Here is a 20,688-nt window from a genome sequence, read left to right on the forward strand (position 1 = left end):
GTATCCAAAACAATTGATGCGTGCATAGCTGAATTTATTTTATGCATTTAGCTATCTGTCCAAATGCTCTTAACATTCAAGATTTGTATGCAGCCCCTACATCATTTTAACTCGCCCGACTATTACTATTCCATACGGGTGTGGTGAAAAAATTTGGAGCAAAAACTTCACATCGAAACTCTCGTATTCATCGAACATCTGGCCTGAGGGAAGTGAGTAAAGTTAACATATCAAGATCAAAGCTCACACCTTCCCACTAACTTAATTTATATCGATAATAACATCACGTATGGGGTGGTAGGTGTTTAATTCGCACCAACCCTGGATATTAATTTCACGATGCAAATATGTATTATAAAATGTATTTACCTGTATACTCCATAATGTTTTCCCGACGCTCTGTCTCCACATATAGAACAGAGGTGCTTAGAACCACTTAGGGGATGGTTCGGGGGGTAGTTCTTGAAAGCTGGGGGTGGGGTGGAGTCGTCTCGCAGGCCGTCTAGCATCGCCGTGTCTGGCTTCATCTCCGGTGGTGACATCGGCGACATAAAACCTCCCTCCAAGTTTAGCCCTGCAATAACAACTCTAATCAACATTTGAACAGTTTCGATAATGAAAAGCGTAATTACTGACGTCAAGGATTTTCCTTCGGAGTGCTACTCAGCGTTAATTTTGATAGATCATTTATTATTTGTACAATCTAAAAAATATTATTTTCTATCCAGGCTCAACTCTTTTATCTCTTAAATATCTTAATTATTGTAGTCTAGGTATTGGCAATTGAGAAACTTAGACTCATTACCAAATACATAATGTTGTCTCAGAATAACAAAAAAGTATGGATGGCAGTTGTTCCAAAAACCAACAAAACCGGTTCATTAGTCCGAGGGCTTCTGCAGCAGACAAAAAAGAAAATAAACATACACACAGCTACCACCCTCCTTCTACTGCGCAGTAGAAAAATATTTAAAAAGCGCTGTTTGAATTTAAAATCGAATTTTCCGAATTCTATTGGCCAAGCATATTTATTTGAATAGAATAATACTGGCGGGCGATGATTGAAAATGCTCAGATGTTCCCTGGGAAGTTCTATCGTTTAAAGTCTACGTGACGCAATTCTCGTGTGCAAAGGTGTTCCGAACGTGAATATCGTATTCACGTTGGGTCAGGTATAAAGCATAGAAGACAAATGCCATAACCGATATCCTGACCCTTTAATATTTCAATATCTATTAATTGAATATCTTTGTAAACGACTTAGCATCATCTTAAAAACATCCAAATCGATATCACGAAAGAAGCATTTGTACAAAGCAATTTTTTACCCATGTTAGAAAAGCTCTGACCAGTAAGAAAATTCTCGATTTAAGGAGTTGAGTAGAAAAATAAGTAATTTTTACATTTTTATAACGGTGGTTTTGGTTATGCTTATAGAATCGTTTTTTTTATATATATAATTTGATATTGTTTCGTGTGGTGATACATAACATATTCAGAATTATATCATAGAAATAATTTCGACTGTCATGATATTCCTTTTGTTACCTTTTGCGTTTTAATTAAAAAGCGCAATGTGTATAAATTGCTTTATTATGCTAGGAAATTTTATAAAATATAACTTTAATATATCAATTTGCTTACAAACACAATAAATTAATGTTATGAAACTTTATGTGGGTTAAAAACCACATTCAACTTCGATCATATTTTTTTAATAACAACAATTAGTATGCTCCTCATCTATCATGTTCTAAATTTAAAAATGTGACATCATTAGGAGGACATGTATGCGTAAGCGCAATTATATTGATGTATTGCATCGGTACCTGTCTTATCTATCCACATAATACAAATAGCAAAGAAAATAAATTATCGTTTAAGATAAATAAAGAACAACGGTCTACTTTATGGGACTTTTAATGCTTGGGCAGTAATTGAAAAAGTTATTACAACCTAACATAAAACAATAGGGCTAGGAATATAACCAATTTGAAGTCATAAAACAATTTACTGTAAATACTGAATAAATCTATATTCGTTATAAACATCTTTATATTTCAGAGTTTATAAGATATTATGCACTTGAATGCAGATTGTTAAAAACAAATGGTATCTTTATGAGTGGCGGTTGCATCGGTCGGTTCACTGGTAACACATCCGTTTATCTTGTAGATACGTAATACCGTATGTCCGAGAACTTTAGTGCTTACGTCACCACCAGAAAAAGAGATCACCCAATACGTCATTTCCGATCACTTAAATTCCTATTCGCGAAGGCTGGGCATTCTGGGCCCAGTCCTTTTTTTATAATCTTCGATTCTTGACTAACTAGTTAGTAAACATGCGGTAATCTATAAATACATCTTTGTTTTTCCAGTAAACGTATCAGAGGCCCAGTGACTTACAATCTTGATTCGAATAATAATCGAATAGTTTTTTGCCGCGTACTTGATATAAGTATATTTAAGTTCAGCCATTTGTTCGCAGGGTTTTGCGCATTAGCGTAATGGTGATTCTGTACTTAATAAAATCAAGAGCAAACCACTTATGTTAATTCGTATCTAACATTAGAAATTATAATAACATACGACCCATGTCAGGAAAAAATATCCTTGACAATCTTGAAATAACATATTTAAGAGATGCAAATAATTCCAATTTCTAACCGTTCAGGTAGACATGACTGTCATTTGTTATAGACGTTCTACGTATTTACTGAAAATATATCAAATATGAATATGTTTATCAAAGAAAATATAGAAATAGTACTGTTTTTAAGCCTGATACGTCAAACTTTAAGCTAGCCTAATGTAAATGTGGTGTAATACGCTATTTATTAAACCCAACATTGTATCCAACTTACAACAGTTTTCATAATTAATTAGGATTAATAATTTACAGTCATTAATTACATTGTTTCATTTAATTATGTCTATTAATAAATATATGGGCAATACAAATAATGTCAATATTAATCAGCACCGCGACAATGTACAACAAACAGTACAAAACACGGCGTTTGACATTTAAATCACAATAGACGTAACTTTTACAATGTAAAGAAACATTCAAGGTTCATAACAAAGCGTTTTATGAAGTTTCAGAGTTGAAATGTATAACGCTCACAGCTATGTTGACGGAAGACATTGTATACCTGTGTCAAGCAAAACATTTTCAATTTCCACCCCTGAATAGGCTGCTAAGAACCTATGAAAACACGTAAACGAAAATGGAAGGAGTCAATGTATTTAATAGAATGGTCGACCTTTCTAGTAGGTTCTTGCAGTGCCAATATCTGAGCTACGAAAAATTTGGTGATAATCTACAAGATCAATTTCATTAAACTCCAGTTAATGACCTGGGACAACCCAGCCACTGATATTACCGTTTGAATTTCACATTGAGCTAGAAAAATATTTGTTTTTCACATTACATGTCATTTGCTAATTACATAATGACGACTGTTAATTTCACACCTTTCAATTTGTTTAAGTGTTTCTATCGACCATCATTTGAAACATCTACTTTTGGGGACCAGGAAATGATTTTAATTATTAATTTTGCTTATCATTTCATTGTTACTTATTTCAAATGTACCACTAATTTTGGAGTTGAAAACCTCTAAGTAGTGATGAAGCACGGTCCTTTAGACTTGTTGAAAGCAGAGCTTTTGAGGAAAACCTACAAGGGTTTCTTTGAATCAAAACGTTTTTCCGAAGTACAGAAATAAACAATACCTACATTATGTTTTCAGAAAAGTTGCGCTTGGATTTAATATTTCATGGGAAACGACTTTTATGAAATCATCCCTGTTTTTCTTGATACGACACCGTTCTCCGTATCTGATAAGCAGAACTCTTAATATGACCAGGGTCATACAACAAACCTTGGTGTGTTTCCAACTTGCATTTGCCGGTACATATGTTTTTATTCGGCCACGTATACTCATTTTCTTGGAAAAACGATTGCGTCTCAGACATGACCACAACTGAAATCGTCTGTGCCTATCTCGGTGTAAAATCTTATTTCAAACTATAAACAAGTTTCATGAAATCTAATTCACAAACTGTTATTATACAGTTAGTTCATATTATAAATAAAAGAGAACGACAACTCGTATCAGCTTTATAATTGAGTTTTATTTCAAAGAGATATAATTGTGGCGCGTAATAACAATTTTCACTCTCGCGAAACGAGATCTATCGTATAATTTCATGTTAATCTCGTTAATTAACGAAAATCAGTGAAAAGAAAGATTATTAACACACACGCGTGGACAAAGCAGCGAAACGCGACGTGTTACTTGTGGAAAATATCATGCATAATCAAATTAACATTCTTTAAATATTATTTTAAAGTGAGCTGTTATGAGGGCACGAGTTAATATTTTTCATTATTGTAGTCATCTCAATTCTTTTGCTTTTAGTTCTGCTGATTTTCATCGCAAGAAATCATGAAAACAGGGCTTGAATAAAATTGGATAATCTTGAAACTTGAAATGCTGGTTTTAAAACTGCATTAACTTACGACAGGACTTAAAATTATATTGTTGGTAATTATGCCTTGTATTGCCCGGGAAAACATAGGAAAGTGTCTTTTAGCATATTTTTTAATTTGGGCGCATGCCTCTTACATTAATTTTATTAAACTGATGTTCTATATCAAAAAACTCCTGGCCTGCACTATTTGCAATAAGGTTTGTATCTGCGTACCCTATAAAATCTGTGGATGTAATTGCAATTTAGATCCGCTAACGTTTTTAACCTTTGTATGATGAATTATAATGTCATCAGTATAAATAAACGGACAACAAGTATTGCGAATCGCTTTAAGAACAGCGTCTGTTTTTGACTTGCTTTGTAGTAATGGATAACTTGTTTGTAGAGTCCAATAGATAAAAACTATCGTTTCTTATAACCTCTCGGTAGGTAGGTTATGTACCTATCAAGTACCAATCGTGTAATGTAATATTTTCATTTGTGTGCATTAGTCATCTAAGGAACGCAGAAAATACATACAAAATATTACACAACCGTTCTAAAGATGCACTGCAAGTAGGGCTGCCATCCGTCCGGGTTTCCCCGGATTTGTCCTCGTTTGGAGGCCGTCCGGGGGACGTCCGGGCGGGGTTTCAAGAAGTGTCCGGGGAAAACCCGGACATTTTTCTTACGAGTTGAATTACAATCGACACACAGACTGCAGAAGTCGAAGTGTCCCAAAACTCAAAAATTTTCGCGCTCGCTTCGCTCGCGGCTTCCTTTCTTAACACTATCTTTTTTACGTGTAGATACTTTAATATCCCAATATTCAAAAAATGGTGCGCTCGCTTCGCTCTCGGTTTCTTCACTTTGCGATTTTTTTTATTATACAAGTTTAGGTGCTTTAGTGACCCAAAACTCAAAAATTTTCGCGCTCGCTACGTTCGCGGCGACTTCACCTTACGGTGGTTTGTATTTTTCAACATTTTTGTCTAACCTATCAAAAAGGTAGCGCCGGTTTAAAGTCCTATTACTAACAAGAAGGTAACTCCTAGCTTGATATGAGCTTTCTTATTTATGACCTTCGAAATATTAAGTCATAATCTTTCAATACTAGGTACTACTTGAGCTAGATATGGCCCTGACTTTGCATGTAAGGAAGCACCTCATTGAATTTAAGTATATAATAGTAGTAATAGTAATATTAAAAATTAGGTCTTGTTTGGTAAAAAAAAACGGCCTCGTCCGGGGAAAAAATGAGATTCACGCCAAGTGTCCGGGTTTTTTTAAATATTTGTCCGGGTTTGGCGAAATTCGAAATGGCAGCCCTAACTGCAAGGGCTGTAATCTGTTATGGAAAAAAGCTGATCTTCCGATGCCAATTACATAATGTTATATTTACATTGAATATCGAGTGAGCAGTCGACTGTCGGTAAGTTAGACGGCGTTGCCATCGGTTGGAGCATGTTTCCGGGCGACGTAGGCGTCATCGGCTGCTGCTGCTGGCCCGGCGGCAGGGGCCGTGCCCAGTTGATAAGTGCTGTCACCGACATTGTCGGCTTGTCTTTCTTCGCCACGGACATGGCCACGCACAAGCATCCTCACATCACTATCAAGCCACTGCACTTCGGCGACGTACTAAACCAAACTGCACCGATTCACAAGTTAGACGGACACACTAGCGCACGATGCGATGGTCACGATCAATTTACGCTGCGAAAAATCGAACCCGTGAATTATGGTAATGACGCTAGGCTTCTAAATAATACGTGCAAATGTGTCGAAGCGGCGATGCCGGAGATACGGATAAAAAGCGTCAGCGCCGCGACCGGGGACAAAGCAGACGTCGTAGTGACATTGTGATAGCGCCTGTTATTGCACCCGACGCGACGATATCGCAATGCAACTCGTCAACAATGCGCCACGAGCTTCGACGCTGATGCTTAGCTAGTGACTAATGCGCACTAAAATTCAACAAGCTCGAATTTGACAAAAAATGTACCCGTCAACTTCCGCGCGGTTACCGGCGTGAAGGTCTCACCCGACGTGCTCAAGGTCCGCATACAATCATACATGAATAAATCTGATTTTATGTTGAAAACGAGTTGCTATAATCACATTTTTTGCCTTTAAAGCTGAAAATAACTTTGAATTGAACTAGATAATCTAAAATGTTATAGTTATATGTTAGAATGGAATCATCTAAATAATTGTAGTTGTTAGCAGTCGGCCTTCGTGATCGTGGCTGCGGCGCGTTTCTGTAATTAAGTTTTACGTCACTCATAGACCGAACTCCCTGCGATAGCCTCTACCATATAAAAATTCGCTATGTCACTTAGTAAAACCTAGCACGATTAAATGGTACTTATTCATTTGAACAAATATTCGTCTAAAAACGACTCCTGTGAAGCTTTTGCTCAGATAAGGTATGCCTGGAAAAGCTTTGAACAGTGATCAATATTGTCAAAAGTTTCAGCTTTTCAATTGATAACAGGCAACGGTTGAGTTTAAAATGTTGGCCATCAAAGACGATAATTCAAAACATGACCAAATGTTTGTTTGTACATACGACATATGCGGCCTTGGGCCTGTGCGTATAGGGACGTCCGCTGCACGTGTTGAGGGCGTTCGTCATAGTTTGACGACAAAAAGTTTTCCGGTCTTAAGCCAAACAATGTGTAACACACCTTGACGAGTTAATATTGCAAAATAATATTTTTAGATGCTTTTAAAGAACTCAGTTGCTTATAGGAATAGAATAAAGAATAGATTTGCAGTATTTAGCACACCTAGTCGAAAATAATGGCTTGCACCAGACAAGTTGGTAAAGATATGAAATAAAGATATTCTTATATCTGTGGATACTATCTATACGCACTATATTATAATTATGAACTGCTGTGCTAAAAACGGCCATCGTAGGGTTAGACTCAGAAGATAAATAAGATAACGATATATTAGATTACATCTGGACCACATACTGCGACGTTCTGTAAACGATTAATCGTGATCAATATAGACAGACGCACAAATAAACACTTTCATTCGTTGATTTTAATAAAAATATTTTATTGCTGATATAAAGAAAAATTTGATATAAGAGTAAATCCTTTGAAAACCAAAAAGCAAAATTCAAAGAGCGCGAATAATATCTTATTTACGGCATACTGCGTAGGCGGTTGATAAAATTCACTTTCAATTCAAAAGAAATCAATCCAGCCAGGCGTAAATTCATCCATATCCATTTACGGTCGGTTTAGGGTGTTGAGAAGCACCTATATCATAGAAGTACATTACCCGAACCTGTCAATCAAGCCGTATCCTTGACGACCCCGAGTCTATGTAATTGATAGCCTCTTGTGAGAAGAGAGGATTCTTTCGTAAATCAATCTATGTAAGAAAGCTTATACTTAGAGCGTGTTGAACAAGGCAACAAATCAATACAGAAACCAGACGAAGGAAAATACGCCATCGACAAAGCGACAAAGGCTTTCGTAAAACGCCACAACGTCGCCTTCAGGCACGAAATGAATGAATTGAGCCATTATGATATTGTCGGGATTGATGGGCCGCACAAAGGGAATCGCTCCGACAATGACTAAGCGGACACCAACACTACCGGTAATAAACTTGACAAAGGAAATAATATATACTGCAACGACAATTCTGTTAATGAGATATTAATATCATGTTATAAAAGTGCAAGGAAAGTAAATTCAATTGAATCTTGCGTTGAACATTTTGCACTAAAGTAGATTAAAAACGATGCTAGAGCTCGATAAGTGAGAATTACGCAGCGCTCAGTGAGCGTAGAGCAGTTTGTCGCGTTACCGAGGAATGTTTCCACTTTCCTAGACTTTCTTTGGTCCGCATGACGTGCGTGCATACGTGCATGTGGAGTATGTGGAGATGGAAGTCCGCCTGCCTCATCCCCCCTCCTACATACTTTTGAAGACATAATAAGAACAGCAAAATTTCTTCCTAGCGTAGGTACGTCCCATGGAGTAGCAGACGTGCGACGTGCGGGTGTACGGTGAGTCAAGGCGCGGGGGCGGCGCGTGCATTCGCCGCGAGATATGGGTAAACGGAACGCAAAGAAGCGCGCCGCGGGGGCCTGCGACCTTGGCGATTCGCTGACGACTACAGGTGTTTTTTGTTCGTGCACAAGATCGCTGAGCGATGCCTCTGCTGGCCAGTCTGCACTGGGCGAGCCGGTGGAAGCGGGAGCGGGGAGACCAACCGGAACTCCAACTACAAAACAATGCTCATTTTCAACACATAGATGCGTTCATTATGAGACTACGTGGTAATTATATTACAAAGCTGCACGGGGATATACTTATTGACGCGTGATTTGATTTCGAATTGATCATTATAGTAATTTATTATAATCAAGCAATAAACGATTCAGGAGGTCCGATAGTGTTAACGAATTAGTCAGATAATCGTGATAAACATTAGTTATGGCTATATCAGTCATATTTTGTTTCTGCTATTTTTAAACTAATGTACATTTTAATAAAAATACATACAGTGAAAAGTAATGTTTTACATGAATTGAGCTAAATTGTAGAAGTAAGAAAAGAAAGGGTTTAAGGGCAATCTAAAAGAAGAAGCCTATGGTTGTTCCTTGTCCAAATGAAGAACGCATAGAACGAGCTTGCAAAAGCGATCATGTGGTCCAAACATAGTTCGGAATTAAGATGGCCTATTGTTTTGTGTCCTTTGATCACACGAAGGTATTTGTTATAACATTAAAGCAGGTATGCGTGAACAATACAAAAGTCAATATTGATGAGATTCCATATAAAATCAAATATCTCTGTGAATTCTACGTAAAAAGCAAATAAAACTGAGTATAACTCAGCGGGCCACAAATCACATTATTTACACCCACACAAAATGATATCCATATCATGTATTTTGATGTTTATTAAAAATAATGAGAAGTAGAGCGTTTCGTCATTTAGCCAAGCGTTACATAATGACGCCAAACGCTATATGTCGACACGAGACCTTGGCCGTGACCAAGCCACAGAGTAACACTTCCCGCGGCGTGACGTGCCGCCCGCCACTCGCGCCTGCGATTAGGTACACGCAACAACAATAAACTAAACACTCCTTAACAAGCTGTAATAAATTTAAAAATGTTTTAATAAGCGGTTACAGCTGCTATTAACGAATCAGCTTCATTCGTTTGTTTGGGGAATTTGATCAGCTACAATGAAGACCCAATAAATCAAACGTCCAGTCACAAAAAATGGACTGGATGGAGGATCAAAGGACGTCGTCGTCCCATTATGAAGCAAATAATTTCGGTATGAAGGACTTTCATCAGGAATCAGAATTTAATATTAACATTTCTTGTACTTTGACAATAAGCAGATCTGGACCTTGACCTGACCACTATTAAGTTTAGCTCCTAGAATAAATAGGAGTGCGAAAATCAGTGAGAGAAAGAAAAGTAGGAAGAAAATGCTTAACTGAACGAATTAATAAGAAGAGATTCGACTCATAATTCTAATTACATACATCAAGATTATGAAAGAGAAACGAGAGCAAAATCAAAATGTTGACGGAACGTTAGAAAATTCTGCTACATATGCCATTTGCGAAATCCGGCAAGCGGCATAGATAAGCGATAATTTGAGGAGACCTTGACAATGATAGAACTGGTATAAAAATAATAAATCATATCATTTTATTTGATAGAACAGCTGTGCATAAAGATAAAATCAAAGATAGCTTGATTTAAGATATTGAGATCTAATAAAGTAGATACTTTCGAAACGATAATGTAATTTTTTAAGGGGATCTATTTACTCGAACCTCGAAATAAAATTTCATATCGAATTTCTATATTACTCCTCTGTATTACCTACAAACTACAAAGGTTGTCTAATCATGAGAGAAGAAAGAAAAAATACACATGGCGTCCGAGATAGACAGATTATTAAAATTGAAATTAGAAAGGGTAACTCAATCTATTTAGGATCCTCCGAAAGGTCTAGTCTTCGAATAAAATATAGTCGGACAGGTTCAAATTTTCAATGAGTGGAAATAAATGAAAATTCTTATTTATATAATAACAATAATGAGTAATGACATGGAGCTAGGAATGGAAGGCAGTAATCAATTCATTACAAACCGACCATGGGATATACTCGTAATTTATGATGACAAACATCAAACGTTCCGCTTCAGTTACTGTTACCTAGTAATTTTGCAATTCTAGCGACGGTTTTGTCTTTGGTTTATTTCCTAGAGTTAGAGGGTTTTTTCTTCATAGATTAATAAAATTATCATTACTTCATGAAATTACAAAAATGGGTTTTTATGGTTTTCAATACGTTCAAGGTGGTTAATTCTTCATTATGTAATTTTAAGAAGTAAGTGAGTGTATCAGTCGAGACCAATATACTGAAGTTCATGAAAAAGAAAAGTACAAGTACTTGATGGTCGTGTTTAAGACGAGTTGCGTTTCGTGAGAAATAAAGCAGGTAAGGGACAATTTTGCACGCATCAGAATTTTATAGCCAGATGATTCAAGATGAAAGATCGCAGTCGAATTAACTATTTACAAGCAGTTAGCCAGTGCTTTATAATCCAAAATGGATAGGAACGGAAATATCTCAAATACTTTATAATGCGAGACACATTAAAAGCCTTATAGAGAATTAATTAACTGTTGTTATGTTTGAGGGCAAAAACATGGCACCATTAATCCTGCTGTGATCATGAAATTGACGAGGTTCGGATCTCATCAGTCTGCTTTGGCACGCTTTCGGTGCTCGGTTACATCATCCTGACGTCAAACTATCAAACGAGGAAAGTTCTGTCTTATCTCGATATGAAAATGGGGAATACGCGAATGGAAATGCAGCGGCTAGAGCAATAGAGCACCGAGATAAATTTATTCAAAACACTAGAGTCAATACACTTGCAACCTTGCAGTGCTCTTTACGAGTCGTGTCAGATAAAGACTTAAGGGCATTAAAACATTACAAGTTTATATTGCGTATGTTAGTTAACGTTGTTGATTTTAACTACAATGATAAAATTTGCAAAAGCGTTAATTTCATATGAGTAATGAGTAATTGTGCGTACCAAGCCCTTTTAAAGCTGGGCAATTGATCATTTTATGCATAGCTTAAAAGGGCAAGTTGTATTTAGAGGTCTAGTACCTCTAAAATTGCTTAATTAAAAATTATGCTAAATCATAGTGGATTAAAAGGACTGACAACTCGCTGAATATGACAAAATGATTTGGAACAGAGTGTCTTTCTGATCCATTCTGGTTTATCGCTCAACGAAAATACATTCATGAATCTTCGGTTAGTGGCTACTTATCGATGGTTAACTTTAAGAACTAGTTTATCTCTACACTATATTAGCGAAAATATGTGCTACTGATATCGCATACATAATCATAGAAACACCAACAGACGATGATATGTTTTACGGCTGTATAGTTGCATGGGATCCAAGAGCTCTCTTATTTCCAAAGTTGAAAATCGTGAGACAACCCTAAATCGTCAACACGAGTGACACATCACAAACATGGATGGCGAATGCGCGCGGAGCCCGTCATGACGTCTATCATCAAGGATTAATATTGAAATTACGGTTGTTGATTAATGTTAAATGCCGGTTACGGATCGTGCATCGATTTTAGTGTGTGTCGCGAGCGGCGCCGGTCTCGCGGCCGATGCGGGCGGCGTCGCTGCTCTGACTGGCGCGCCGCGTCCCCGCTCGTACCCCGCATCGCCACCGTTTGTTTTGCTGTATTTTCGTTGTTAATCATTCTCCTTGACCTTGTGCGACGTCGAGTGGTCCACTGCACACGACTGCGCACCCCTCGCCCTGCCACCCGCCCGCGCTGCCTGTCGCGCCGCATCGCACGTGCTTTAGTCCTTCGAACCGCACCATGCAATGTGACCAGCCAGACTACACGACCTTTCCTTTCCTTGGATCTGTCTTGTTCACTAGTCTATTAACCTATTGGACTATAGACTTTACACATTATTACTTGCACGTAGAAGGTCTAGGTAGGTACCCATGATGTCACTCGGCGTGTTAAATGGGTTTACTTTATGAATTCTTATCAATAATGAATTAATTGACTATGTTTAACTATTTGCTACCATGGTCAGGAGGTTTTTGTTTTATTAATTTGTAACTACGTAGGTACATATTCTGATGGCAAAATCTGCTCCTTATACAAACTTAGTTCAATTCAAGTTTATAAACTCATTTAAAGTTTTTACAATTAAAGTAGGGGTTGATGCTGCTGATTTGAGTTATTTCTAATTTGTAATGTATGGTTTAGTGAAATTATTAGTTTTTTTCAGGTAAAAGTAACATTATAAAAGGAGTTATGTGTTTTTAGAGTGTATTGATTCGTTATTGTAAACTTTATTTCTGTTTTCTAGTTTATAAAAACCTAATGACTTTAAACTTGATTGAAGTTACTTCTTAAATTTTTGATGAATACGCTTATAAGATCATCTACATAGAAAAAATTTGTTGCAGAAAGTTAGTAAATAGGTGATCTGGGCTCTACTATGAGGTGTTCCATAGCTTTCAAATAGTGTGTTAGTTGTTATCTTGTAAGATTGTAAAAGATTAAAAGATGTTTTAATAATTTCGATATTCCATTTTAAAAATGCGTAAGTTGTGTAGGCATGCCTGTCGTATATGTGACATGTTGCGTATTACCAAATTAATGGGGCTTATGATTGAACCTTGCGGGACTCCTATGGAAAAACTTGAGTACTTGAGCAAGTACGTAGGTATACAATTTTAAATTCTGTAGTGGAATGAAAACCCTTTAGAATTTGAAGTTACTAAGATGTTCAATGGATTTCGATGGTTTCTTAAACAATAAATAAAATAAATATTGCTGTATGCATCACCCAGATAGTTATTATCCTGAATCATAATCAATTATCCGGATTTCGAATTCTTGCGTAATAAAGTATCTAATGGTAAGCAGATTTATTTATTTAAATGCACTTTGTTGTTCCTTTCTAGCCAGCCCGTAGCCTCGTGTAAGGTAAAACATTGAAATAAATTCGTTTTTTTTTGGCTTTGCCAGCTGGAAACGCTTCGCAGTTTCGCGCCAATTAATAGATGTGAACACAAAAAATGTTACTGCTGTCGTCTTAGCTTTTCATGACCTGTTCATATACATAGACGACTTTTTTTCAGGTGCGGGAAATTAGCACAGGAGAAACGGCTATTAAATACCTAATATAACAAAGACTATGATTTTTGCTCATTGTCATCATATGAATTATTTCTAGTAGTTTTTGAAACTTTTTTTGGTATGTATGAGCTGTATAACAATATCGATAATTTGTTTAGTTTTTTAATTTCATTAATTAAAAATCACTTGTCTAGATTACAAAATACAGTTTAAGCCTCATGTTTTATAAAGGAAACCACTATCACTTTACGAAATTAAGAACATTCCCCCATAAAGTTATTTCAAGTTATAAATCAGCATTATAGAGATGTTTGTAAATATGTTATACCAAAACTTTCGGCTGCACAGCGCCATCTAGTAACAGCAGACGCAACTATTATGAAAGCGCCATCTAGGTTCTTTTAAAGACACTTTAATTTGTATACTTGATGACAATAATCATATGGATACATTTTTTCTTTGTAATAATGATAATTAGAATATTGTTCATTATAATATAGCTCGTTATGAGCTCTAGAATTCTGATAATGAGCATGACTATGTAAAAGTTTACAAGTGTAGGTCCACTTGTAATGAATTATGCACAATTGTAATGTTATCAACATTAAAGTACAATCTTGTCCATACACCTAAAACTATATTATTTAGTTTATTAAATTAATTGATTCATGACAGAAATTATTGTTTTTAAAACTGTACACTGAACACATCCAAAACTGATATTCGCTCGGATTTAATAGCAATAAGGTTGCATTCCCAACTCCAAATTATAGTCTTGAGTTTCTGAATATCATGAAATAGGTGATAGGTAATATTGATATTAACCTCGTGAATGCTGCTAATTAGAGAACAATAGAAAATCCATAGTCTCGTGTAGATCTACACACTGGCATACAAGTGGTCCACAAATAAACAGTAACATTTTACCTACTGTATGTATATAATCATGGCTGATTTCAATATTCAATATACAGATATGTTGTTTTCCTTACTAGAGATAGGAAACAGATGGAATGGCCATAGGTCATTATTTCTAACAAAAGAAAGTTAACAAAAGAATTGCTAATTACTTAGAGTTTACAACAAGAACTCAATAGAATTTTAGATAAAGATTTTCATTGTTTAAATGTATTTGTTCTGATTCTGGGATCAGTTCAAAAATATAATGTCACTATTTATTTGTATTTCTTTTTTTAAGTTCTTCTCTAAATACAATTTTCAATTAACAATATCAGAGCACCTGTCTAGCAACGTAAATAAAATACAAATCAATCTTTGAAGATTTTAAAACTGTAACTACTGCCAATGATTGAATTATCCGCATGCAAAGTAAAGATATTTCATCCTAATGCTTAAAGTAGTTTCTCTAATAGTCTGTAGTCTTAAGAAACAAGTCTGTGCTGTTATTAAAAATAACTAGCATTTCATAACTCAATACTGAAAATGAAAGTATTTTTTTTTTTCACCAAATTCCCTCTCAGTTGTGAGGTTTTTTTTTAAGTTTCTTTCTCTATGGTTGTATGTGTTGATGTTCTTTAGGGCCTTTGTAGAGTGGAGGGCAATATTTTTATAGAATTGCAAACAATTTATAATTTCATCAGATGGAAGAAATCTACTGTAAGATGAAAACAGACACTTAAAGTTTTCATATTGCTTTTAAACAGTGTGTGATTTTACTGTATGCTTTTAAGACTTTGATATGATAATGTTGACAGAACTAACTTAATAATAAACAATTTGTAAAGATGCATTAGCAATTTAGCACGATACATATGTATTATGAACCTATGTTATTTGGTAAATAAAATGTATAGTTTGAACTACAATACACACAACACAATGCTTTGCATGAATTGATGTTCGGAGTATAATATGCTGTGATTTAAATCAAACAGTATTAATCTATTACTTATCTTAGTATTATCATGACTTGTGCCAAATATAAACTTAACACAATACGTGATACAAACAATGCGTTCACTAGCGTGCTACATTGCGAATACACCACTTATTCCTACAGGAACACTTGTTTTACATGTAAAACAAGGAACACGGTATTGTATTGACATGGGCACCATCCAATGCAGCCTATGATTTGACACAAACTTTGAAAAAACATTTTATAATACAAACTCACTTACCTGAATCTCTCGAGGGCTCCATCATTGGATTTAATTTATCTATCGTCTACGATATACCACTTTCATAGAATAGTTCAGTGGCTAACGATGAACCTGTCAGTAACAAGGTCGTTGAACTAAATATACCTATATGAAGATGAAACAATACACCCCTTCGCTGTACACAAATGTCTTTGAAGATGTTATGAAACACACTCGTAATAAAACGATAATTTGATCAATTACAGCATTAGCAGTAGCTAATATTTATAAAGAATTCACCAATAACCCAATTTCAATTAATTCTTAGTGACATAAAACAACGCGTCACGTCACAGTCCATTGTCGTTCGGAAATTCAAGAAAAATCGTCTCAGATTCTAAATAGAAAAACGATTGCAATAAAATAGCGTGAAAACTAACCAAACTTATTAACAAAATTAATACTGTAAAAGAAACATATTTTTAATTTTATCATCTTTAAAAACAAGAAGCAAAAATTACATCTTTTAGGGTGTTCATCAATTCATTTTACTATATTGTATAACTGTTTCTTCATAATTTTGGAAAAATATAATGAAAATCACTACATTATTATTTGCTTTTCGTCTTCATTATGAATAATTTATTGTTTTACCGTAAATTATGAAATTAACTATTGAGCATGAAACCGACTGGAACGCGCTTTTTTATTTTTCAATGTCAAGTTAATGTCATTTAATAAGGTCAGTTCTCATTGTCATTTAAAAGTTTTACCTGGGTGTTGCATTCTATTGGTTTAAAACAGTGGATGTATTACCTGCAGACCAATCGATAACATAACCGTATTTAAAGATTGACCTTGTGTCCGCGTAAGTCTGTAATCGAAAAAACTTGTATATAAATACTTCGCTGACAATATTTCAAAGTTTACTTTGTCGAGTTTCCCGGCGTTCAAGTCGGAGTAGTTTTTGCATTGTAATTTTTTTTTTATCACTACAACGATATCGTCATTAAGTACTTTGAATATACGTAAGCGTGCTTTTAACTGTCAGCAAGTACTTGAATAAAGTTTTAGCAAGTGAGTAACCTACTAACCGTGATCATGGAAAATAAATGTGACTTTCAGTATCCCCATACTTTTATATTACTCGGTGCGTCGGGTGATCTAGCAAAAAAGAAGATTTACCCAACTATATGGTATTTATATCGAGACAATCTCTTACCTCGTCATACCAAGTTTGTTGGTTATGCTCGAACGAAGCAAACGATATCGGAAGTGCAAGAGAAATGCAAAAAGTATTTGAAAGTGCGGCCGGGAGAAGAAGAGAAATTGAAGGAATTCTGGGCAGCGAATGAATATTTCGCGGGATCGTATGACAAAAGAATTGACTATGAAATGCTGAATCAGTTAATTAGCAAGTTTGAAAAAGGGCCAGTTGCTAACAGGATATTTTACCTAGCAGTGCCACCTACTGTTTTTGAAGATGTTACAGTAAACATAAGGAATGCTTGTGTGTCTATTAAGGGCTTTACCAGAGTTATTATTGAAAAACCATTTGGCAGGGATGATGAAAGTTCAGACAAGTTGAGCAACCATCTGGCTGGGTTATTCAAAGAAGAACAAATTTACAGAATTGATCACTACCTTGGTAAGGAAATGGTTCAAAATCTTATGACCATTAGGTTTGCAAATCAAATATTCAGCCCTTCATGGAACAGAGAAAATATTGCATCTGTCCTAATTTCTTTCAAAGAACCATTTGGCACTGAGGGCAGAGGAGGTTATTTTGATGACTTTGGCATTATTCGGGATGTGATGCAAAATCATCTTCTTCAAATCTTATCACTGGTTGCCATGGAGAAACCGGTCACCCTGAATCCAAATGATATACGAGATGAAAAAGTAAAGGTTCTGCGCCATATTAAGCCTATTGAATTGAATGATATTTTGGTTGGACAATATGTTGGCAATCCTGATGGTAAAGGCGAAGAAAAGCTTGGATATCTAGAAGATCCAACTGTTCCTAAGGATTCTGTTACACCAACATATGCACTTGCTGCTCTTCATATAAACAATGCGAGGTGGCAAGGTGTGCCATTCGTTCTACGTTGTGGAAAAGCTCTGAATGAGAGAAAAGCAGAAGTGAGAATTCAATACAAAGATGTACCAGGTGACATATTTGAAGGACATGCAAAGAGAAACGAATTGGTTATTCGTGTCCAGCCGGGTGAGGCTTTATATTTAAAATTAATGAGCAAATCACCTGGAATGAAATTTGATCTGGTAGAAACCGAGTTGGATCTGACATACAGCATGCGTTACAGGGAGGCTGATGTCCCCGATGCATACGAAAGGCTGATTTTAGATGTGTTTACTGGTACACAAATGCACTTTGTACGTAATGATGAATTGAAGGAAGCTTGGCGTATTTTCACACCAGTGCTTAAGGCACTAGAAGAAAAGAAAATTAAACCTGTGCCCTATGTTTATGGATCGCGAGGCCCACCAGCGGCTGATAGTAAACTCTCTTCATATGACTTCAAATACACTGGCTCATACAAATGGCAGAAGCCCACGCTATCTTAATTTAAAATGCAGATATGTTTTAAGCTGATGGTGGTGGTTTGCTTTTATGGTTGATGATAATTATATAATTGCATAATAACAATGTAACAATGACTTTATACATTTCGTATCTGCATTCTGATAATCACAATTAGTTATAATGTTTATTAATTTAAATTTTATACTCTACATTCCGAAACAGTACCTCTTGCAGATTTATATTGTTGTTTCCAGAGAGTATTCTTCTATTCTTCTTAAAGTTATTTAAAAATGTCTTGACATAATTATTTTTTATAATATACACTTTGTTTTGTAGGAATTTATAATATTTATATTGATGGGACCATTTTATCTTATGATTATGAAAAAGGTTGTGTTAGTGCCTTGCCAATTTTTGTAAACTACATGATATTGACTTTTGACAAATAAATATAAGCTATGATAATCACGTGTGCCTCATGCACACGAGGTAACTTTGATCAAATTAATTTTGTGATAGGCAGAGGTCAAAGACTATCATAATTTCTTATAAGAAAATTAATGCTGTATTTTATTTAAACAACAGAGTTAAACTTTTGTTATGTGAGAGTATATATTTTTTTGAATTGGATATAGGTTTGTATATGTACGAAATGCAAATGTTTTCATTTCTATATTTTATCTGTTTGTACTTCTAACAGTAAGGATACCATGGATATTTCATAATAATTTAGGGTAGCTACAATAGTATTGTGTGATAGTTTTGAATATTTTTATACAAGTCTACAAATATCTTACAGATAAGTTAAAATTATTTATTTATATTTTGTAAGTTTTTTTTTATAAATAATGGTTTGTCATGGGATATTTGCTTATTTTTAGTCTCACCAAACATTTGGATTGCATTTGTAAGAAACAATAATGACATTTAACTTGGATATTGTTAGCATTTATGTCAATTTATTTACATTGTTGATACTGTGTTAGTATTGTTGTTTATCAAGTAGGAACGAAAATTGCAATATCATAGCAACCTGTTATCAAACTTTATCAGATGCTTATTCAAATCTTAATACCTTATCATATTCTTGAGTGTTGATTTCATTTCTCATAAGTACATAAAGATAATTTTAATAATGTACCTACCTAAGCACATAGTGTGACCAAGATTTTTTTATATACATTTTTGAATTTTTTGATCTGCTTTTTTACTCATAATTATATACTAGAAAGAACCTGTGCCAATGTAATGCATAATAAAATCATGACCTTTTGTAAAGAGTCACAGCATTTGAAGTAACTTGCATTATGGATCTGTATAATATGTGGGAGACTCATTTATAGATATTTATAAACATTATTTCATTCATCATTGTTATGTTAAAAGCTTTTGACACTGAAATAAACAGTATGGTACTGTATTTAGCTTTTTTAATTACCTACCTACCATTATAGTTTTTCGCAGTCATTGTGATAGAAGTATTTATTACATATCTATATTATCTATAATCTGCAATGAATATTGGGTACTTGATGATAAAAAATAAGATTAATAAAATAAAATTTGGCTAGTCATCCACTTTTCAGAAAAATATCTTCACATGGTTAACATGATCTGATTGCAATCTTATCGTGCATAGATAAAGTCCTTAAGTACGTACCAATTTGCTTTTGAGACAGGCAAGACAGTAAATCATTGTCCAATATTTATGGGCTATGTGACATAAATAAAATGTAACTTAGTTGTTTTGAGCTAGAAGACAAGTTCATAAAACACAGATTTTAATATTTTTATAGCAGACAGAGTAGGGCTGCCTGTCCACCGGATTGCACAAAATCTCCGCTCCTCAATCCTATTGGTTAATATTTCGCGCGTTCCTAAAACGCGCGTCGACGGCGCGTTTAAAAAACGTGGTGTGCATAGGCCCTTAGAGCTAGGTTTTCAATTCGATAAGAATTTTGGCTGTTTTGTTATGACTTGACAAAATGACGTTCAGTCGAGACGTTACATTCAACGACCTGATGAGCTGTCCTTTAGTGATTCAATAAATTGTAGTCATTCAATGAAGACGCAAGTCATTCAACTAGTAGTAGCAATAGCAGCTTCAACCAGATGACTGCGACATACAATACAAACACCTAATAATACTAGGGAAATGGTTACTATTGCGTTCGGTCTTATTTCAATCTACAGTTATCGGCACGGATATCGAGACATGACCTTCACCGGCGCAGAAGCGATTTACTGCCTTATGCGTACGGGTGCGCAAAGCGATCCCCACTCTTCCGCCGAGAGCCCAATATCTGTACGTTAAACTCAACTCAACATCAGCAACTTCCAGACTATGGTTTC

At 35.3% G+C, this 20,688-nt stretch overlaps 2 protein-coding genes across 12 annotated transcripts in view; one reads left to right on the forward strand and one right to left on the reverse strand.

The window, feature by feature from the left end:
- The window catches only part of LOC110381423 (protein ultraspiracle homolog), a 37,076-nt gene extending 20,927 nt beyond the window's left edge, over nt 1-16,149 (reverse strand). For 2 of the 11 annotated variants that reach the window (XM_049850689.2, XM_049850681.2), the window contains exons 1-3: nt 12,107-12,261; nt 5,884-6,194; nt 370-574 (exon numbers count right to left, since the gene is read on the reverse strand). In XM_049850689.2, the coding sequence (XP_049706646.1) occupies nt 370-574; nt 5,884-6,064 (386 nt within the window). In that variant the 5' untranslated portion in view covers nt 6,065-6,194; nt 12,107-12,261. Of the gene's footprint in view, nt 1-369; nt 575-5,883; nt 6,429-6,483; nt 6,516-11,904; nt 12,037-12,106; nt 12,262-15,830 lie in introns of those variants that run through there. The other 9 variants (XM_049850683.2, XM_049850688.2, XM_049850687.2 and 6 more) reach the window with 9 other exon arrangements.
- Nucleotides 16,150-16,539: 390 nt separating this feature from the next.
- LOC110371031 (glucose-6-phosphate 1-dehydrogenase) lies at nt 16,540-19,756 on the forward strand. Its single transcript, XM_021327105.3, has one exon. The coding sequence runs from the start codon at nt 16,893-16,895 to the stop codon at nt 18,375-18,377; it is 1,485 nt and encodes a 494-aa protein (XP_021182780.1). The 5' UTR covers nt 16,540-16,892; the 3' UTR covers nt 18,378-19,756.
- Nucleotides 19,757-20,688: the final 932 nt, after the last annotated feature.

The sequence above is a fragment of the Helicoverpa armigera genome, chromosome 6 (assembly GCF_030705265.1).
Source record: "Helicoverpa armigera isolate CAAS_96S chromosome 6, ASM3070526v1, whole genome shotgun sequence".
In the NCBI taxonomy this organism is placed as follows: Eukaryota; Metazoa; Arthropoda; class Insecta; order Lepidoptera; family Noctuidae; genus Helicoverpa; species Helicoverpa armigera.

Excerpts from the sequence above, each read along its gene's own strand:
- LOC110371031 (XM_021327105.3), top strand. The coding sequence starts at position 16,893 with ATGGAAAATAAATGTGACTTTCAGTATCCCCATACTTTTATATTACTC.